The sequence below is a fragment of the Papio anubis genome, chromosome 11 (assembly GCF_008728515.1).
Source record: "Papio anubis isolate 15944 chromosome 11, Panubis1.0, whole genome shotgun sequence".
Lineage (NCBI taxonomy): Eukaryota > Metazoa > Chordata > Mammalia > Primates > Cercopithecidae > Papio > Papio anubis.
This window is the reverse complement of record NC_044986.1, coordinates 38,641,586-38,665,412: the sequence shown is the minus strand read 5'-3', so window position 1 is coordinate 38,665,412 and position 23,827 is coordinate 38,641,586. Positions and strand designations below refer to the sequence as shown.

General features: G+C 35.6%; 1 protein-coding gene across 1 annotated transcript in view; it reads right to left on the bottom strand.

Moving 5' to 3' along the window:
• The window catches only part of LOC101023648 (cytochrome P450 2C20-like), a 28,711-nt gene extending 5,795 nt beyond the window's left edge, over nucleotides 1–22,916 (bottom strand). Inside the window, exons 1-7 of the mRNA XM_009215006.4 lie at nucleotides 22,709–22,916; nucleotides 21,313–21,475; nucleotides 21,002–21,151; nucleotides 18,617–18,777; nucleotides 16,894–17,070; nucleotides 5,355–5,496; nucleotides 1,902–2,089 (exon numbers count right to left, since the gene is read on the bottom strand). Of these exons, the coding sequence (XP_009213270.2) occupies nucleotides 1,902–2,089; nucleotides 5,355–5,496; nucleotides 16,894–17,070; nucleotides 18,617–18,777; nucleotides 21,002–21,151; nucleotides 21,313–21,475; nucleotides 22,709–22,876 (1,149 nt within the window). The 5' untranslated portion in view covers nucleotides 22,877–22,916. The remainder of the gene's footprint in view (nucleotides 1–1,901; nucleotides 2,090–5,354; nucleotides 5,497–16,893; nucleotides 17,071–18,616; nucleotides 18,778–21,001; nucleotides 21,152–21,312; nucleotides 21,476–22,708) is intronic.
• Nucleotides 22,917–23,827: the final 911 nt, after the last annotated feature.

The window sequence follows — 23,827 nt, the reverse complement described above, 5'->3', positions numbered from 1 at the left end:
GTTATTATATTAATAACTCCTGTTTGTGAATACTGTTATTATTATGTAGAATAAAATTTTTGTTCTTGGGACATATATGCTGAAGTATTGAGGTATAGATAGATCCTAATATTGAGAAATGGAAGTCTCTCTTGGTTGTGTGCTTTAGTGAACACAGAGACAATTCAAGTCCGAACCGTTATAACAAATTGGTGATTAGAGCAAGCGCCAAAACTTCCTAGTAAGTTGCCAATTCTCTTTTCCAGACAAGCTTACCAATATCATTGTTTTTCCCATGAAAAGACAACTTTTAGTTATATTATTTTTAATTTAATGATAATAATAAGTGGAATAGAGTAAGCTTATGGCATTGTAACTATAAACCAATACAGAAACTATATGATAGAAGGCATTACAGAGCTAAAAAGACAAAATTTTGTCCCAAGGTTCCAGTGATAGTAGACCCTCAGAGAGCTAAGCTAATATCTGCAGTGAATTTTCAACTGTGTTCACATCAGTTCTGAATCAGGACAGGAGGTAAGTTATTCTGACTGCCTATGGGAGAGGAATGAATCTACTCTGGAAGAAGATAAACATCCACTGAAATTCTGCATTTCTTCATATATAATATCTGGTAGTTAGCCATAAGTTTTAAGTATTTCAAGGGTACAACTGAGTGATCACAAAAAGAAAGTGGAAGAAAGGGAAGACAACAAAAACAGACCCACATTACGGAATCATTTTCAAGAAGTTTTATGCACCCAACATTACCTTGATTTTAAAACCCTGAAAAGAAAATTTTGAGGGAGAAGAACTGGAGACCAACTCTCTTGTAAATAAAAATACAGAAGTCCTGAACAGTATGTAGAAGATTAAATCCAATTGCTCATGTATACTTATGTATATTTAGTGAGGATAGTGAGGCCAATATATAAAATCATACAAACACATTCAGGGAATCAATTTCATAAAATTGTACACATGTTCATCACAAAAATGTATACACAAATAAGACAAGAGGGAAAACTTCCCTAATCTGATAAGGAATATCTACCAAAATCTACTGAAAGCACCATTCTCAATAGTGAAACATTAAACCTCCACCCCTCCCTGCAGATCAGAAATGAAACAAGGATGACTTCTATCATCAATTCTGTTCAACACTATTCTGTTCTGTTTAACACTATTCTGAATATCCTAGCCAGTGCAATAATGCAATAAAGATAAATTAAGGACACAAGAATTGGAAAATAGTAAATAAATAAAATAAATATTAACCCAGGTAGCAGAATAAGGTACATGGAAATTCCAAATGCATCTGCAGACAAAAAACGATTAGTAGTTTGTGATGATTAGTAAATTTAGCAAAGGTGCTAGATATAATGTCATCAGAATGATAAAATATATTTCCAAATACTGGGTACAAAGAAATGAAAAAGGCACTTTATTTATAAAAACAACAAAACATTATTTATCTAGGAAAAATTCAGCAGAAGAGTTGCAAGTCAGTGCACTGAAAACAAAACATTACTGAGAAAATAGAAGAAAGCCAATAAATTGAGAGCATAATCATATTCATGAATTGAAAGTTTCAACACATTAAGATGGTCTTTCCAAATTGAACTGTAGATTTAATGTAATCCTGATAAAAATCCCAAAAGAGTGTTTGGGAAATTGACACCAATATTTTCAACAATTATTTGAAAGTATAAACACAGAGTAGCCCAAACAATATTAAAGATATATATTATACAATTTTATAAATCTTTATAGTCCCAAAAGAAATAGCAGAAAGTCCATCAAGCCACCACATGTATAAGCTTTGTACTTCTCTCATCTTGTGTTGGTAGAGGATTGGAACCACACTGGGAATTTGAGAATTTCAAAAGCACAGAAGTACGATGTAGGAGAAACAAGCTTACCTTAGGGATGAGGTAGTTTCTGAATTTAATGTCAGAGGTCACTGTATGAAGCAAGCCATTGGGGATAAGGTCAATGTATCTCTGGATCTCATGCAATACAGCATCCATGTAAGGCATGTGGCTTCTGTCCTGCATGCAGGGGCTCCTGTGTCTGCCAATTACACGGTCAATCTCTTCCTGGACTTTAGCTGATAAGACACAAGTAAGAGCTGATGAAAAAAGAAGATATGTGGCACATTTGTCATAGCAGTGAATGGCTCATAAACCACCAGATAGGGGTCCCAACAGCATTACAAACATGATTACATGCCCAGAACCATATAGAGAATTGCCAGAGTATGGATACATACCAGTCTCCTACAAAGTAAGCATCACAATGCATAAGCACGCTCCTATAAATTAGTATACATGACAATTCATAAAAACATAGTAAGTTATTTCAAAAATAAACAACATAAGTCAAGAAATTACAGTGCTCACAAAAAGAAAAACAGAAATTCAGTATTACATGTATACCAACATAATATATGGGGTTCAAAATTAAACTAATTTTGAACAGTTTAATTTTGAACAATTCAAATTGAATTTGAAATTCAAACAATTTGGTTTGAATTTTGAAGAATTCAAAACTGTAATTTTGAATGAATTTATATATATATATATATATATATATATATATATATATATATATATATATGTGTGTGTTTTTGTGTGTTTGTGTAGGAAGGAGGTGTGCAATTAGCTGTGGTACTCTCTTCATTCTTACACTTCCCAAATGTGGCCACTCTGAGCATGCTAGCACTTTCTTCTGAAATTTATATTTATATTTCTAAATAATGACTGTCTGTTTCTATTGTTTTCCTTAACAATTTTTAGACAATATTTAATGGTTTACTGGTATGGGAGATAATAATTTTCATCTCTGTCTTCACCCCATATATAGACACACATCCACAAACTGATATATACACACACACATATATACACATAAACACACACACAATTCTCCTCCCTCTATTTACCAGAATACCTTAGGCCATAATTTCTGGTTATATCACTATTCGTTCTTTACATATTTCTACTACATATTTACTCTTTCTTGGTAAGACAATGATAATATGATTACATTTTGTACTTGGTACTTTCTTGGATTTAACAGTGTCTTTTTACATAAATCATAGTTTTCCATTTTCAAGTTAGAATTGTTTCCAAATGCTCAAGCAGATGTTTCAAACTCCTAGTAATAATTTACAAATCATAGAGAAACCTCAGACTATTGCTCTCCTCTCTTTGGTCCTTGATGTCTCCTCCCACACCTGTGTTATCCACCTGGTCCATTCTGAAGTGCTTGTTTTCTAGGCCTGGTGCCCAGCAGCCTCCCTGACACTCTCATTCTCCTACATGAGATTTCCTAATTCCTGGAGATCATGACTTCTGACATGGTTTCTGACATTTGGATGGAACATAACCTCTATTACTAAAAAAAGGGTAAAGTTTGTGGCAAACATTCAAGTCTCAAAATAGCCTTTTTCTATTAATATACAAGGTAATATTTATGCTTGAGAATTCTGATACTGTCTGAATGCTAATCATTTATATATGACCTGATATATCTCTCTGAAAGGTTTTGATTTTCCCTTTAATCCTGGTGTTCTGAAATTCCATGACCCTCTGTCTTGGAGTGGATGTTTTTGTTTCATTCCCTCTAGTGAACATTTGTGGATGAGGTGATATTCAGATACTAAAATACAGAGGTCTTTCCTAGAACTTTGTATTTGGAGAGTTGTTTCCTCTCTGAAGAATACATCTGGCTGATAAATTTCAAGAAGGAAGAGGGTGAACAATTTGAGTCCCTGAATTCAAGGAGGAAACCCTTTCTGTACCTTTCTTTTGAGCCCTACACCTCACACTTTCCTGTCGCTGCCTAGCGTCCCTGAGTACAGAGCTTATTAGGCTCAGTTACTCTAGAGAACGAGCCTCCCTTTTCCTGTGGGGGAACATCAGTTACCTGAAAAAAGGAGCTGTGGAGGAAACCTGGGTGAGAGAGCCTCCTTTTTCAACCTCATTCCCTACCTTTTCTGACCCTCGATACCTCTTATACTGAACCCTATGGTATTGTAGTGACACAGATTAGTGTTTCCTTGTGATAAATTGTCCTCTTCTAACATTTATCAGTTAACTTCTGATATTGAAGTTAAGTTACAACTTCATCCTCTGTGCTGAGTTCATTATCACCCCTCTAACTGCTCTCTGTGTTTCAGGAATTTGTCAAAGACTAGTTGGCTCTTGCCTGTTCTTCTCACTTTTTATTAAAAGGCTAATTCTGATTTCTAATTAGGCTATTGAAATTTCAGTGACATCCTGACACAGGAGAAAAAGTATGTTATCTACTGCAAAACCGAAACTCTTTAAATCTAAATTCTAAAGAAAGGTGGAATTTATTCTAGAGGTAAATTCTAAATTCTAAATAAAAGTTGTTTGCAAAAGATAAAATTATTAACCCTCCTTCAAAAAATTCCTATTTTGGCAAACACCAGTTTTATGAAACATACTTCTGGAATAATAAAATTCCTTAAGTGCATCCTCTGCCTAAATGAAAATACCTTTCTTTTTTTTTTAATTTTTATTATTTATTTATTTTTTTTTTTTAATTTTTTTTTTTTTGAGATGGAGTTTTGCTCTTGTTGCCCAGGCTGGAGTGCAACAGCACGATCTTGGCTCACTGCAACCTCCACCTCCCAGGTTCAAGTGATTCCTCTGTCTCAGTGTCCCGAATAGCTCGGATTACAGACATGTGCCACCATGCCCAGCTAATTTTGTATTTTTAGTAGAGACGGGGTTTCTAGTCTCAAACTCCCAACCTCAAGTGATCCGCTCACCTCAGCCTCCCAAAGTTCTGGGATTACAAGCATGAGCCACTGCACCCGGCCCAGAACACCTTTTTTATTAGTCTAACTTTTTAGATTACTTCCTAGACTGAAATTTACCTCAGGAAGTCTCACTAAAATGATAGGATTTCCACTTTTGCTTCAGGAAAGAGAGTTTTCATTTTCCTACCCTAGCATTAGAGCATGGAATTAAAAAAAGAATGAGAAAAGGGTATCTTCAATAATGTACCTACTGTTCAAAGTGGACTTCTGTAATAAAACCAACATTCAGTCTCAGGCCAACTTATGCTGGCTCTGCTTACCACAAATTACCTCCACTGAAATCCTGACACCACCAGAGCTCTATTGCTTTTGCTACTGCCACACTATTTTACTGCTCTCAGTCTCCTCCTCCATTGTGCAAAGATGTCTTTCTTAATTATGTCATTAAATTTAGACTGATTACAGCTAGTGACAGAGAAGTTTAAAAAATGAAGCTTCTTTAAGAGAAACAGGGTGGAGGACACTGGCACCATCTTCTCAGCATTGTTCTGAAACTCACTTTGTTCATCATCTGTGGTCCTACCTGTGACCTCTGGGTGCTTCAGAAGGAGCAGGAGTCCATATCTCAGAGTGGTGCTTGTTGTGTGTGTTCCAGCAACAAACAGGTCAAATACAGTGCTAACCAAGTTTTCAACAGTGAATTCAGACTGTTGGTTGTCCTTTTCCTAGAAATAATTTCATGCAATTATCTGAAAAATTATGTGCCAGCATATTTAATTACACTGGATTTTTTGAAACTCATGTTATAAAATTAGACAAAAAAAGAGACTGGAGAGTACAGTATTAGACAAAACAATGGTATGGTATGGTATGGTATGGTATGGTATGGTATGGTATGGTATATGGTATGGCAGAAACAGTGTATCAGTTGACCCAAACTTCATTTCCTGCCCTGTTTTCCCAGCTTGCCCATGAATTCCATTCATGAAACTCTTTGCTGCTTAGGTTAGCCACACATCATATTATTTTTCCAAATATATATATGCAGAAGCATTTTGGTGCACTGTCTTTGTACAATTTGTGTTATATAACAGAATATTACAGACTAGGAACTTTATAAAGAAAATGAATTTGTTTCTCATGGTTCTGAAGCCTGGGAAGGTCAGGAGCATTGCACTGGCCTCTGGCAATGGCCTTCATGCTGTGTCATTACATGGCAAAAGGTAGAAAGGCATGGAAGGGTAAGTGAGTGAGCCAGAGAAGGCCAAACAATTTTATTAGGCTCCACCTAATAAACTGGCATTCAGTTTTTACACATGAACTTGAGGGGATACATTCAAACCATAGTATGAGTCTTCTATTTACTCCTTCTTACTCAAGAGACAGATGTGAAGGAGGTGTTAGGATAAACATCGTCTTGGGACATGACTACTTAATCATAAAAATGAAGGCTTCTTATATGATTTGGATCTGCATTCCTACCCAAATGTCATGTTGAATTGTAATCCCCAATGTTGAAGGTAGGACCTGGTGGGAAGTGATTGGATCATGGAGGCAGATTTCTCGCTTGGTACTATGTCACAATAGTGAGTGAGTTGACATAAGATCTGGTTGTTTAAAAGTGTGTAGCACCTCCCCTTTTTCTCTCTGTTCCAGCTATGTAAGACATGCCTGCTTCCCCTTCACCTTCTGCCATAATTGTAAGCTTCCTGAGGCCTCCCCAGAAGCCAAGCAGATGCTGCCATGCTTCCTGTACAATCTATGAAACCATAAGTCTGTTAAAACTCTTCTCTTTATAAATGATCCAGTATCGGATATTTCTTTATAGCAATGCAAGAATGGGTTAATACAGCTTCAATACTAAATATGGTGAAAATAATATAAAACACTTGGCTCTATGATGCTTCAGGAATACCATATTATTTCTAGTTTGACCCACCATAAAACTATTTGTATTTGAGATAAAGAAATCCACTGTTTAGTTAAACCATAATTTACTATTTTTTCTTATTAGTAAATGGATATAATTTTAGTTAATAGAAATAGGTAATTTAGGTCCATATCATGGAAGGTGTTACAAGCCTGAATCACGAGTTTGCAATTGTCTTCTTCTGTCAAAAATTTACATAGGCTCAATATTGCCTAGAGACTCATTATGAAGCTAAAATTGTGTGTAAACACTAATGTGATGACAAAACCTAGAATGAAATATAGTGAAAGGGACACAATTCACAAAGACAAGATTAGGACAGCAAAATTATAATCCAGATAGAAGGCAACCTGCAACTTTTTCTAGGGAACAAGTTCAGAAACGAATAGGAATATAAAAAGTGAAGAGAAATGGCAATCATTAAGACAGAGATTTGAGGCACCACCTGCCCGTAAAGGGTAAAGAAGAAGAGAGTAGGGATAATGCAGATAGATGCCAAGGCTAAGGGACTAACTGAATGAAGTGCTCATTAGTTGAAAGTCAAGATAGAGAAAGTAATTGGCAAAGATAAGTAGTTTCTTTTAGGACTGAGATGATATGACACAGAATTGACAATAAGGAGGCAGTCTTTAATATTGAGTACAGGGAATCATAAATATACCAATATATTATTTTCTAACCAATCCCTAGGCCAGCCTTAATTTGATAATATTTTTATAATCTACAGGTGACATGTGACATGTCCAATATTATGTAATAAACACCATTAAGATAAAACAAATACTCTCAAAACCTATACTTGCTAGACAAAGATAGTCATCTCCCTTGGTACCAACAGCTTCACGGTTTTCTAAACTCAGGAAGGTAAAGTTACTTTTAAGTCAGGGCCAGGCAGAGTGGCTTACGCCTGTAATCACAGCATTTTAGGAGGCTGAGGCAGGTGGATCACTCAAGTTCAGGAGTTCAAGATCAGCCTGGCCAATATGGTGAAACCCCATTTCTACATTTTTTTTAAATACCCAGGCATGGTGGCAGGCACCTGTAATCCCAGCTACTCAGGAGGCTGAGGAAGTGTAATCACTTGAACCCAAGAGGCAGAAGCTGCAGGGAACCAAGATCATACCACTGCACTCCAGCCTGGCAACAGAGCCAGATTGTGTCTCAAAAAAAATTACTTTTAGTAAGAAAAGCATTATGCTTATAGACTAATATTAATATGTCAATTCTGTTGAAGTGAATTTGAGATTTTCAGGTAATATGCACATAGCCTATAATAATTAAGCTAGACTATACAAAACAATGTTTGAAGAAATTAAGAAAATCTAAATACATGGAAGGATATTTATTTCATAGATTGAAATGCTAATATTCTTATGGTGGCATTACTGGGGTAATGTCACAATTATTGGGAAGTTCAGGAATCAATGGCTGCACTAAAGCAACCATTGACCCTGCATAATCTGTCTGAAGAAATTATTTTGGGACTCTAAAGCCTAGTCAAACAATTGTAGCACCCAGGGAAGTAAGGGATAAAGAAAGCAACTGGTAAGTTTCAGTAAATTTGGCATCTTTCATAGAGGCTAACATCCCTTATAGCTGTTACATGGCAATTTGGGGAACAGTGTACTGTGTGGCCGGTGCAGTTTCTTGGTTCCAAACTGGACAATAGAAACGTTTTCCTTCAAAAATCGGGGTTGTATCGTTTGATTGTTGATGAAATAGTACAGAGGCTGGCCAATGTTTCAATCCCCACGGGCTCAAGCGACTTCCCCAGTCACATTACATGTGATGAATTAAAGAGAAAAAACTTTTCTCTTTTATTTTCTGTCCTTTTGATGCTTAATCCAGGGACTTAAGAAAACCTTTGTCAGATCATTACCTGACTGTAGAAATAACAGTACAATGACTTAAGTGATCACATAAGACAAAAAATACAGTCTTTGCAATAATAGTTTGGAAAAGTCACTAAACAAATTGATGACTGAAGCATTCATCAAGCAACATCAGCAATGGCTAGACGATGAAAACATCTTATTTTCAGGTTTAATGCCTTACAATATGTGAAATGTCTACTTCTCAACAAAAATTACGTAGCATATAAAGAATCAAGTAATATAGTGCATTAGCAACTAAAAAAGGAATTTGACAGAAACCATCCCAGAGGAAGCCCAGACATTGGACTTACTAAAAAACCTTTAAATATCTTACATTTCCTCAGAGAGCTGAAGAAAATGATGTACAAGGAATGATATAACAGAAATTTTCAGGGAAACTACTACAAAAGAAACAAAATATACCAGGAAAGAAGTCAAGAAGGAATCAAAAGTTTTAGTAGATAAAAAATGATCAGACAAAAATAGGGCAATATTGTGGGAATTGAGGGAAAAATAAAGATATAAAACAAATTTAAAATAGCATTATAGCAGAAGTAATCCTTTGATGTAGCTTATCACTTTCATTGTAAATGGAAATACTAAGGGCACATAACATGGACTGAATTTGCCATTTAAAATACAGGTCTGGAAGGAATGGACTCTTTAATAGAAAGCTATATGCTGTCTATAAGAGGCTCACCTTATACCAAAAGAAACAATAATCCTGAAAGCAAAATATAGAAAACTATTTTCCATGCAAATTTTGGCTGAAGCAAGATGGAATGGCTATATTAATACCACAAAAAGATTTTATGCTAAAATTCTTAAGATAAGCAAATAAAGGTATTTTCTGTTGGAATCAAGGATGAATTCATCACAAAGATATAAAATTATTAATGTGTGTGCACCAATCAATACACGTCCAAAATATGTGACACAAAATTTGGCAGCATTGAAGGGACAAATAGATTTCACACAAAAATAGTGAGAAATTTCAGTACCAAATTTTCACTAATAAAACATCTAGACAAAAGATTAATGGGAAACAGAAGACTTGAACAACACTAGATATTACTATACCTGACAAACATATAGAGAATATTTTATTCAACAACAGTAGTATATACAACTTCTCAAGTGCAACTTTCTCCAGGTAGAGAATAAACACTTTTGAATAATTTTTAAGACCAAAATCATACAAAATATCTTCTCAAGCCACAACATAATGGACTTAGAAATCAGTAACAGGAAGAAAATTAAACATCAAACAACATGGTGTTTAACAACCAGTGTGTTAAAGAAAAAAATTATTAGGGAAATTAGAAAATATTGAGAGATAAAATAAACACTAAATTATCAAAATAATGATACACAACAAAAGAAGTTCTTGGAAGAGAATTTACAGCAGTAGACATCTACATTTAAAAAGAAACAAGTGCTTGAATCAACATAACTTTACAACCTAGGAACTAGCAAAAGAATATCAAACTAAACTCAAAGACAATAAATGGAAGCAGAGATAAATGAAAAAAGAGAATTAAGTCCAATAGATTCTGGCAATACAACAAACAATGACACCAAATATTGGTTCTCTGAAAAGATCAACAAAATTGACAAATGTCTAGCAAGACAGACTAAATAAAAAGAAAAAGATAAGACACCAATAACTAAACTCAAAAATGAGAGCAGGGACATTACCACTAAAGCCTCTCTTTATTTAGGTCATCTAATTTATTGGTGTACAATTGTTTATAGTAATCTTTTATAATCCTTATTATTTCTTATTTACCCTTCTATGGATTACAAATCCTCTCACAGTTTGATATCCGCCAGCTTCTTATTACTTTCTCTTTGTGTATGTTGTAGATCCGTTCAATGATCTCTCTGATAGGTTCCATTACTCTCCCCTTATTCCATCTGGGCTATGATTATTCACCTGTAATTTTGGTTCTCCCTTCTGCAGAGAATCGGTCACTGACATCTGTTGTCAGCCAACTGGAGAAGCACTCTGATGCCTCAAGCTGTGGACAGATCTGTGGGATGTGTAGTGGCCTGGGCTCTGTTCTTAGCTCCAGAGAAGAGCAATGTTGGGCAGAGCAGGACCAAGCTGACCTGTCCCCTGGTCCCCTAGCAGCAGGTGCAAGCACAACCTCTGATGAGGTTGGCAGAGGACTAATAGACACTCTGTGAGGTTTCCTTGGTAATAAATAGCCTTAGTGTGGTGGTTTTCTCAGATGTCAGCTGTAGTAGTAATGTACTAGGCATGTGAACAGGCTCAAGACTTCCTGTCCAGCTGGGGTGATGTGAATAATGTTGTTAGCTGAGGTCACACAAAACATTTTTCCTTCCCAAAAGCTGTGCTATTGTGTCAGCAGATGTTGTAATGGGCTGTGTGTATTGGCCTCTGGCCAGTAGGTGGTACTTACAAAAGACAGCCAGCATCAGTGGTAGCTATGAGATTTGTAGTTGGCTTATGTTACCCAGGGGAACATGTAGAAGAATGAAATTGAATGCCTATCTCTTACCATAAACAAAAATTAACTCAAGATGGATTAAAATCTCAAATCTAAGACTTGAGACCATAAAAATTCTGGATGAAAACCTATGAAAAATTCTTCCAGACATTGGCCTAGGCTAATAATTTAAGCAATTTCAACAATAACAACAATTGACAATGGGACTTAATTAACTAAAAGAACTTCCACACAGCAAAAGCAACTATGAGCAGAATAACTAGACAACTTGTAGAATAGAAAAAAAATCTGCAAACTATACCTCCAACAAAAATCTAATATCCAAAATCTACAAGGAACTCAAGCAAATCAACAAGAAAAAAACAAATAATCCCAAGAAAAAGTAGACAGGCAAGTCACAGCAGCTCACTCCTATCATCCCAGAATGTTGGGATGCCAAGGCAGAAGGAGCACGTGAGCCCAGGAGTTCGAGACCAGCCTGGGCAATATGGTGAACCTTTATATCTACAAAGAGAAAAAAGAAAAAATTTAGTGGGACATAGTGGCACATGGCTGTAGTCTGAGCTGCTCAGGAAGCTGAGGGAGTGGAAGGATCATTTGAGCCCCAAAGACTGAGGCTGCAGTGAGCTGTGAGCAAACCACTGTACTTCAGCCTGGGCAACAGAGTATACCCTGTCTCAGAAAAAAAAAAAAAAAGAAAGAAAGAAAGAAAAAAAAACTGGGCAAATGGCATGAACAGATATTTCTCAATAGAAGATATACAAATGGCAAACAAACATATTAATTTTTTTGAAGTTCAACATCACCAGTAACCAGGGAAATGCAAATTAAAATGACAATGAGGTACATTTACCCTAGTCAGAATGACCATTATTAAAAAGTCAAAAAAACAATAGACGTTGGTGTAGGTACAGAGAAAAGGAACACTTATACACTACTGGTGGGAATGTAAATTAGTATAACCTCTATGGAAAACAGTATAGAAATTTCTCAGACAACCAAAAGTAGATCTATTATTCAATCCAGGAGGAACCCCACTCTTGGTTATCTGCCCAAAGGAAAAGAAGTCATTATATCAAAAAGACACCTGCACATGCCTGTTTATTGCAACACAATTTACAATTGCAAAGATATGGAGTAAATTTAAGTGCCCATTAACTTAAGAGTGAATGAAAAAATAAGACATATTATAAGTGAGAACATGCAGTATTTGATTTTTCATTCTTGAGTTACTTCACTTGGTATAACAGCCTCCAATTCCATCCAAGTTGCCACAAAAGACATTATTTTATTCTTTTTATGGTAGAGTGGTAGCATGAATGAACTATGCAGTTATCATGCTATGTGAAAAAGTCCAGTCACAAAAGACAAATACCGTATGATTTGATTTTTATGAAGTACCTAAAACAGTTAAATTCATAGACACAGAAAACAGAATGTTTTGGTTTGTTAGAATGGTTGCTAGGGGCTGGGAGGAGGGAGAAATTGTACATTGGGTATAGAGTTTCTATTTTGCAAGATGAAGTAATTCTGGAAATAGAGGTGATGGTTGTAAAACAATGTGAATGTACTTAATGTCCCTAAATTATGCATTTAAAATGTCTGATATAGCAACCTGTATGTTATGCATATTTTGACACACTTTTTAAAAATGTTTAAGGCTTATACATCATGATAAAGTAGAATCTATACCAGAAATGCAAGAGTGGTTCAACAAGAAAATCATCACTTTAATACATCACATTATTAGCATGAAAGGAAAAAAACAATAATATGATTATCTCAAGAGAAGCAGAAAAAGCATAGGACAAAATTCAACACTCTTCAGGATAAAATCACCCAAAAACTATGAACACAAGGAAAATTCATTATCATAATAAAATATATTTATAAAAACTCCAAAGGTACTTCATACTAAATTGTGAAAGTCTAAAAGCTTATGCCCTAAAATCAGGGAGGAAAAAAAAATGTATACACTTTCACCACTACTATTCAGCGTAGTACTTAAAGTCCAAACCAGAACAATTAGGCAAGCAAAAGATATAAAAGGCATTTAGATAACAAAGGAAGATGTAAAACTATTTCTATTTAAAGATAACAGGATTCTATATAAAGATAAGTCCATACAATCCACACAAAAAAACTAGAGCTAATAAGTTGTATTAGTCCATTCTCATGCTGCTAATAAAAACATATCTGAGACTTGGTAATTTATAAAGAAAAGAGGTTTAATTGGCTAGGGATGCCTCAGGAAACTTACAGTCATGGTGGAAGGGAAAGCAAGAGAATATGTTTATGTCCTCCTTCCCAAGGCAGCAGGAAGGAGAAGAATGAGAGCTGAGCAAAAGGGGGAAACCCCTTATAACACCGTGAGATCTCAAGAGAACTTACTCACTATCATGGAAATATCATGGGGGAAACTGCTCCCGTGATTCAGTTACCTCCTTCCAGGTCCCTCCCACCACATGCGGGGAATATGGGAACTATAATTCAAGATGAGATTTGGGTGAGGACACAGACAAACCATATCATAAATGTTTTAGGCAAAATCTCAGAGTATAAGATCAATGCAAAACTCAGCTGTGCCCCAGCAATGAACAATCTGAAAATGAAATCAAGGAAATAATTACATTTGCAATAGCATGCAAAGGAATGAAAGCTCTAAAAATCTATAAACAAGGAGGTGAAAGATTCTCACACTGAAAATAATCAAACATTGCCTAAAACAATATAAAAATATCTAAATAATAAAAAAACTCACACTCTAGGGTTGAAAGACGTAAGATTGTTAAGATGGCAATGCTCCCCAAAGTAATGTAAAGATTCAGTGTAATCACTATTAAAATTCTAATGGCCTGTTTTGCAGAAATGGGAAAACCAATCCAGAATTTATATGCAACTAACAGGGAGTGGAATCAATTTCCAACTTGAAAACTTAGAAACAAAGCTATATTAGTGAAAGCAGTGTGGTACTGGCATAAGGAAAGACAACATTAATGGCATAAAATTTAAATCCCAAAATAAATGTAAACATCTAAAAGGTAAAATCCCAAACATAAATGTAAAAATGAAAACAGTGTGGTACTGGCACAAGGAAAGAGAAGAACAATGGAATAAAATTTAAATCCCAAACATAACTGTAAACATCAATAGCCAGTTCATTTTCAACAAGCATCCCAAGACCATTCAATCTAAAGGGAGAGTTTCTTCAACAAACAGTGCTGCAACAATTCGATAACCAAATGCAAAAGAATGAAGTTAGACTCCTACCTCATTCCATATGCAAAATATAACTGAAAGTGGATGAAAAACTCAAATATGAGTTAAAACTATAAAATTCTTAGAATAAAATATAGGGGTAAATATTAATGCCTTCAGATTTGGCAATGAATTCATAGATTTGACACTAAAGCAACAAAAGATTAAATAGATAAACTGGACTTTAGAAAAGTAAAATGTTTTTGTACATCAAATCAAAAAATAGAGAAAAAAGGAAACAAACTAAATAAAATAATAAAAATAAAATGTTTGTACATCAAAGAACATAATTAATAATGTGAAATCACAACCTACAGAATGGAAGAAACATATTTTTCATATCATACATAGGGATTTAATGTTCAGAATGCACAAATAATTCTTACAGTTCAACAATAAAATGATAAGCAACTCAATTAAAGAATGCACAAAGGATTTGAATAACATTTCTATAAAGGACATATGAAAATAGGAAAAAATATATGAAAAGATGTTCATTTTCATTGGTCATTAAGTATATATAAGTCAAAATCACAATGAAATTCCACTTTGCACTGACACAAAATATTGTAAAATTAAAAAATATTAACAGATGGAAAAATAGGAACCCTCAAATATTGCCAGTGGGATTGTAAAATGGTGCATTCAGTTTAGAAATGTTAATTGCTTCTCAAAAAATTAGACATAAAATTACCATATGACCCAGAATTAACACTCCTAGGACTATACCCAAGGAAAATGAAAGGATGTCCATGAAGAAACTTATAACAAATATACATAGCAGCATTATTTATAAAAGCCATAAGATGAAAATAACACAAATATACACCAACAGATGAATAATAAACAAATTGTTGTTATGTGTACATGTATAATGGAATATTATTTAGCCACAAAAAAACAAAAATGCTGACACATGCTACAACTTTTTGGAGCCTCCATGTCATTATGGTAAGTGAAAGAAGTCAGAAACAAAGGTCACATATGCTAGCAATAGGGAAATCCATAGAGACAGAAAGCAGATTACTACTTACTACATGATGAGGTGGGAATGAGATGTGATCATTTAATGACTATGGTATATTTTTACAGAGTGATAAGTTTTGAAAGTAAAGAGAGCTGTTAATTGCACAACATCGTGATTACATTAAATACCAATAAAGTATACACTTTAAATTGGATAATATATGGATTGTGAATTCCACCTCAATCTTTAAATTCATTGAATCAATCTACAAATTTAATGCAATTCTTGTCAAAATCCCAACTGAATTCTTTAGGGAAATGAACAAGCTTATCTTAAAATTCATGTGGAGACTCAACGAACCCAAAATAAACCAAATAGTCTTCAAAAGAACAAACTTAGCCGGGTGTGGTGGCACATGCCTGTAATCCCAGCACTTTGGGAAGCAGAGGCAGGTCAATCACAAGGTCAAGAGATCGAGACCATCCTGGCCAACGTGGTGAAATCCTGTTTCTACTAAAAATACAAATATTCGCTGGGCGTGGTGGTGTGCACCTGTAGTCCCAGCTACTCGGGAGGCTGAGGCGGGAGAAGCACTTGAACCTGGGAGTCAGAAGTTGCAGTGAGCCAGGATTATGCCACTGCACTCCAGGCTGGCAATAGAGCGAGACTCCATCTCAAAAGAAAAGTAAAAATACAAATAAAAATTTTAAAAAAATAAAAGAACAAACTTTGAGGACTCTCATTTCTTGATTTTAAAACTTGATGATACTATGGTATCAAGCTTTTGCATTTAAGATGTAACTATAGTAATTTATCTATAGTAATTCAGTATAGTAGTTCAGCTATAGTAATTAAGATTTCAAAATGATGTATTACCGGCATAAGGACAGAAATAGATCAATTGGGAAGAATTGGGAGCCCACAAACAAACCTTCCCCTTTATAATCAATTGGTGTTTGGTAAGATTGCCAAGACAATTCAGTAGGAACAAAAAGAGTTTGTTCAATAAACAGTGCAGTGACAACAGGATTCATGCTTACAGGTTACCTCAGAGACACCAACCTCCAACTCCTTATTGGTGCAAATTCACTTTAGGTTGCACCAAATTCGGGTTTCTCTGTTCCATCCACCTACTCTTTCTTACCATATACCTCTCCACAAACTACTCAACCCATCTGAAACCTCTCCCCTGTTCCTTACTGTGAATAATTTAAGGTATATTTCAATCTATGGGACATTCAGGAAGTCCACCTTGGTTAAGCCATTCTTTTCCATTCTCACATACATTATGTGTAATGATAATGCCCATATTCAATTTATGGTAATATTTTATATTTGCTACCTCATTTGTAATTGCTTCCCTTTGGCTGCAGTGTCCATTCTATTCTCCTCTGGTAGATTATTTTTATTTGAAGAAGAATGTCAATGTATTCTAGCCATTTGATAATCTTATGTTTTCCATGATGTTTACTGCAGACACATAAATACTATATATTCTTAAAATGCTAATCAAGCATTATGGGTCTGACCATTTAAACATTCCTAATAATTAGAGAAGGATTTAATGAAGCACGAAATGGAAAAGAAATCAAAATGCTGATCTGTTACAAACATCTTACCTGCTCCATTTTAATCAGGAAGCAATCAATAAAGTCCCGAGGATTGTTAATGTCCAGTGATTCTTGGTGTTCTTTTACTTTCTCCAAAATATAACTTTTTGTAAAAGCACCATTTTTAAGGAATTTGTTGTGAGTCCCTGGGAAGTAATCGATGAGAAAAGGAAAAATATTGCAAACCTAAAAAAAAAATGATTAAATATAAACACATCATAAAGACATATGTACCATATACCAAGTCCTGATTAGAAAGTATAGCTATAAATATAAATAATATATGGTATAGATCTTAATGGGTAAATTTTTATTGTGAATGTACAGCAGTTCTCTCTACTCACAGAAAGATTTGAGGGAGAAAATTCTGACCAGAGAATAGAAAATGAGAGTTATTTTCTATATAATACATTATTTGTATTGAATAAAAGTATCTTTATGTCAATTTTCTCATTTTTACAACAATTCTTGCCTACAACCTTGAAATATAAGACGGTATAAAGTACTATGATTCACATTTTGTAGATGACACCAATGTTAAGGGAGTTTGGTCAACGTGACTGGAGCACAAAGATAGTCCCTGCTATTTTCATTTCTACATAGCAGCCTCAAAAATGGAACAAGTATTTTAGAAATTGGAGGCGCTCAAAGATACCTTGAATCCCAACTGTACACCTAAGCAGTTAAGTGACTTCCGTACGATCACACAACTATTATTCAGGCAGAGCCTAGGGCATGCTAGCTCAGCACAGGGTAAAACTGGGATGTTTGTTTCTGGTTCATACACTATAAAGCCAATTATTTTGTCATTCCTAATCCAGTTACCTCATCAGCCAGGATCCCAAATGGAGCACCAAACACCCCTGCCCTACTCAGTGTTTTCTGGTAGCTTCTAGGGTCACCTATATCTATCTATCTATCTATATATACACACACATATATATACACATACACATATATACACACACACACACACACACACACATATATATATATATATATATATATATTTTTTTTTTTTTTCTTGAGACAGAGTCTCGCTCTGTTGCCCAGGCTGGAGTGCAGTGGTGCAATCTCGGCTCACTGCAAGCTCTCCCTCCTGGGCTCACACCATTCTCCTGCCTCAGCCTCCTCCTGAGTAGTTAGCACGACAGGCGCCCGCCACTGCGCCCGGCTAATTTTTGTATTTTTAGTAGAGACGGGGTTTCACCTTGTTAGCCAGATGGTCTTGATTTCCTGACCTCGCGATCCGCCTGCCTCGGCCTCCCAAAATGCTGGTATTACAGGCATGAGCCACCGCGCCTGGCTTATTCTTTCTTCTTGAAGGAGATATTCCCTTCCCAAATTAGGATATTTCTGCCAAGTAGTATGGTGAAGAGGTCTCTAAGTGTGAACTGGAGGACGAAACTAGTGAGTAATGGAAGCCTTCAGAAAGGGCCCAGATGTCCATGGAATGACATGGGCATGTTTTTGGGCGGTCATCAAAGTACAGAAACACGGCTTTGGGGTTTAGTAGGAAAGCCACGAGTCGGGAAGCTAACAGACTTGAAAGCCAGGCCAATATTCAGGCATTAAGTTTCTTTGTGTGAAATGAAAGGCTCAGTCATCTTTCCCAGATGTTTACTTGAGGACTGTGGTGTTCAAACATGCACTTCAAGGATTAGTTCACACAGAATTTTGGACTTAAAAGAAAAGAGAGTGATTTTTTGGGAAGATAAAATCCTGGCCTCACCTGGATCCATGGGGTGCTTGCAATCCTGAAGTTCTCGTTGAATCTTTCCATTAAGGTAAGAAAATTCTTATCTTCATACTGAAATCGATTTTGGAAAACGATGGAGCAGATCACATTGCAGGGAGCACAGCCCAGGATGAAAGTGGGATCACAGGGTGAGGCTAAAGGATTGGAAACAACTTTAAAATTCAATTAAAATATAAATAATTTTAAAATATGCATTTGTTAAGATGTAAAGGAAATTTAGAAATTGTAAGCAATTCCTGACAAATTCCTCTTGCACCCCAAAAATAAAAATCAGCATGTGTGAAATCAGCGCATCAGTTTTACCTGAAATCTGAGTGGAGCATAACAACCTAGATCGTTAAAGACTGGCATTTCATATGTGGCAATTCACACCCACTGCCTTTATTTAAACCCTTATAACCCAAGGTGTCTGCTATTTTGGAATTAAAAGAAGACGTTCTAAAAACTCTAATTGCATTTTTCAAGCAGAATCACATCTGTCTGGAAAGCCTGTGGACAATAAAGCACAAAGGGAGAGAAAAGTTGAGGACCTAGAAACTTTTAATACATAATAAATAGCTAAAAGAATTGTGTTACATTAGTAAAGAGGAACTAAAGTTAGGGAGACTGTGGGTGAATTCACGTAGTTAAAGAAAAAAAAATGTAAAAAGCAGAATATGTCCATGTTATACGAGAAGAAAAACTAATATAAATGAACTATAAACATGAAAGTGATTTTCTTATCCAAAAAATAAAATGAAAACTTTTTATTTCAATATAAATCCCAGTAAGGCAAACAAAAAGTAAAAGTAAACTGATAATGGAGACTTTTTATTTCTTATTTCAATGTTTAAAACAATGAATTTCATTTCTTAGGAACTATTGTTTATTATTCCCAGTCATGCTCCAAATTTAATTCATTTGGACAAAACCACTCTTGAAGATTCTGGGACATTGTTCCATATAGCCATCAAGATAAGCATGTTTTAATAAATTTTTAAATTTTCACCATATGTTAGAGTAAGTATATCATTTTATGGGTAAATAAATTATAAGAAAGGTTTTCTTTTTTAGTAGGGGGGGTTCTCTAAGTGAAATTGTTGTAATCAAGTGATGAATAAACTTTATATGTAAGGAGTTCCCAAATTCACATCTATATATCCTAAATAAGGTGAAGTAAATTGAAAGTGTTCTAAATAAATGGAAGGACATTAAACAACAGGAAACCTGTTGAGTTAGCTGCTTTCAAGCTGGGTTCCTGTAAACATAACAGTGTTCTAAGCTTTCAGAAAAAGTTTTATTGTAGCTGAGGGCATGGAGGGTAATTTCAGAAGCCTTGAGGATTGTATGTGTGCATGTGTTTATGTGTTTACTGAGGTAAAATTTGATTTTCAGTCTTTCCATTCACTGCGCTTAGAAGAGATAATTTTTTAAAAGTTAATTTGGAATCCTAGCTGATATTCAGATTCACTGTGACAAGCCCTTCATAGGTAAGTAGAGTTGGCACGGGGAAGAAAGGAATTACCATAAATGTCCAAGCTAAAATCCAATAAACAAGAGGAAAAGATAAGCAAAACTGAAAGCAGAGCCTAATTACATTTAAGAAAAACAGAATAGTTATTCACAATAGTTAAACAGATCATTTATAAATTGGTATTTATATATTTTGCTGAAACATACCATAGCATATGCTTACTCAAAATTTATAAATTGCTATAATAAGTAATGGTTAATAAAAAATAATTAATCCTGATATTTTCCAAATAATACCGTATTTCCTGAGAAATAACAACTGAGAACTGCACTGAGATACAATTAAACAGGCAAAACCATACATAGTATCACCACTGGTCAAAACTATAGGCATGGACCTGGGAGAAATCCCCAGACATGTCAGTGAGTTTGACCATATGAATAAAGTTCAGTTAAATGAAAGCACATGTCACTTGGTTCACGTTCCATAAGGGTGTGATGGGGTAATTCCCACCATGTTCACTAGCCAAGTATTTTCTGGTGAAATGTTCTGAAAGCTGGAACCCAGGTTTATGCTAGAGGGGAAACATTGCTGTTTAATGCTTTTCAAAAATGAACTGAAGACCTGCATTTATGATTTCTAATTTGAAAACAAGGAAACAAAATTGAGGAGAAAACAGGATTAAATGACCTTTTATACCCACACTGTGTGCATTATCATGCCCGTACACCCACAAAGACACACACAAGCTCCCTTTTCTCTCTGCTTTAAACCTCCCTCCACCACTCGGGGGCTGACAACCAGGATGCTCAATGAAGATCTGACCATCCTTGAAATGTACCAAGGACATCCTTAGTAAAGAGAGCTGACTGTTAAGGTCAGTGATGCAGAGTAGAGTCACTCACCGTTGGTTTTTCTCAACTCCTCCACAATACAGCGGGCTTCCTTTTGAACGCAGTCCTCAATGCTTCTCTTACCCATCCCAAAATTTCGCAAGGTCAAAAGAGAGAAACGCCGCATCTCTTTCCATCTCTTTCCAGTGCTGAAAATGATTCCTAACAAAAAAAGAACAGAAACTAGGAGGGGATTCTCAGGTAAAGAAGATGAAGATGAAACTCAACAGCCATGCAGATGGGCTAAGCTCTGCCTTCAAGTCTCTGCTTTTCATCCTCCTAACCCTAATTACCAATGCTGACACAGGCACCTGCACACCTACCATGCCCTTTGTGACTTCTTTCAATTAGTGGCAAAGCACCTCTCCCGGAAAACTCCTCTCCATGATCAATCAGGGCTTCCTTCAGAGCTTCATATCCATGCAAAACCACAGTGGGCTTTAGGCCAAAATACACAGTGAACACAGGGCCGTAGAGTTTTGAGAACTGGGAAAGGAGATGCAAATAGCAGCAAAATAAGTGGCTGTTTGGTTCAAATATTATGTATGATTCAGACTGATATTATCATTGTATAGTTTAATGTTTATATTTATTACACACAGATTTGATATTTCTGAATTTTATACATAAATGTGATAGTGATTGTTATAGCTGCCATTTTAGATGGCCTGTGACATGCCGTGTAATGACCCAGGCAATTGGTACACAAGTCACGGTTCATCCTCACTTTAACACATTCAGCACATTTATTCGCCCTGTTTTATAAATAAAGAAACGGAGGTCAGGAGAACTCCAAATTCATTTTCAGAGTCCCACAGGTAGTCTATAGAAGCTCCAAACTGGAACTTCTGCTAATTTAAACTCTGATTCCTGAGCAATTTATCAGTCCCCCGTGTCCACCTTGAGACCAATACCCAGCTGACAATTTTAGTGTCACCTGGAAGGCTCCAACAGTAAGGATTCTGACTCAGCAGTCCTGTGATGAACACTAGTAATCCATATTTTATAAAGCACTCCAGGTGATTCTAATGCCAAGTCAAGTTTCTAACTGCTGCTACTGCCAATACAGAAAAAGTAAGCACCACGGAGACAGAAACAGGACATTCAGCATCTGCTGGAAGAACAATGTCTTCCATCCTCCAGCAACCTTAGCCACAGATGGCAGCTTTATGCAGAATTCAAAAGAACTCTGTTGCCACCAATTGGTCCCTGACTGAATATGTCTTTCTTTCATCTACTTATGTTGATCCTGAACCCATAGCTGTTGCCTTCACATTAAGCATTAATTTATTCTTCAGAGAACTTCAATTTTCATAGCAATTCTGAATAAAACACATGATTAATAGAATAGATGACTTATTGGATGACAACTTTAAACTCATACACTTTCCTTACAATTTACCTTCAGCCAAAAATTAGAGCAAAGTGGTATGAAGCAAAAAAGAGAACCATCACTCCAAACTTTTTCCACTATATTGATTTGATTCTACCGTATACTGACCAAAATGTTTCTCCACTCACAAAATTCATTAACTCATCCCACTATTTCCCACAATGACAGAATGGAAAAGACAAGAGAAATATCAAAGTTTGCAGGGAGTATTTTGCTTTACAGTGATCCATTTTAATAGTGCGGTACCAGGAATATATTTTATTTAAAAATAGAAGTCAAAGAACTTACCCTTTTCAAGTCACTGGAGGAATATAAAGCATACTTACATTGCTGAAAGATTTGCTGATATTCCTAATATCTAACTGTAGGATATTTCCAATAATAGGGAGAGGAGTGGGGCCAGGAGGGAGCTTCCCTCTCCCAGAACTCTGTCTCCAGAGTGAAAGGAGAAGCAAACAGGAGAGACAGAGCACCAGGACCACAAAAGGATCCATTGAAGCCTTCTCTTCTTACTAAGACAACTGGCAGCTTGCACTGCAAGGCTTTTATATCTCTCCCTGCTAATTCAGGCATGCCTCGTTAACATGTAAGGTGACCAATCACCTAGATACACATTATGCTATTTTCTGAATGGACTTTGGCTCATTGAGCAATTAAAAATATTTTTTAGTCTTGTTGTCTTTTTCTTTCCAGTGTCCACCTAGGACACTGTGGTTTCATTGCATTGGATTGGAGTCAAGGTAGTGATAATTAAAAACATAAAAGACCCTGGTTGTTTCAATGTGCAAAGATGATGGAGAAACACTGAAGTCATTTAGACTGGATGCTAGAAAATCACTCAAAAGTCAGTATTCTCACATTAATAACCAGTTGGGAATTTATGACTTTGAGAGAAATCAGTGAATAGAATACTATGCCTCATATAAAGAAAAATGTATCTTAATGCTACTTCAAATAATAGGAAACTTTGATAATGAAAGCCTTTCAGATATTTAATATAATTGACTAAAAATACATCACTCTAAATCATTAAAAAGTCAGGAAACAACAGGTGCTGGAGAGGATGTGGAGAAATAGGAACAATTTTTGCACTGTTGGTGGGATTGTAAACTAGTTCAACCATTGTGGAAAACAGTATGGCAATTTCTCAAGGATCTAGAACTAGAAATACCATATGACCCAGCCATCCCATTAATGGGTACATACTCAAAGGATTATAAATCATGCTGCTATAAAGATACATGCACACGTTATGTTTATTGTGGCACTATTCACAATAGCAAAGACATGGAATCAACCCAAATGTCCATCAGTGTCAGCCTGGATTAAGAAAATGTGGCACATATACACCATGGAATACTATGCAGCCTTAAAAAAGGATGAGTTTGTGTCCTTTGTAGGGACATGGATGTAGCTGGAAACCATCATTCTCAGCAAACTATCGC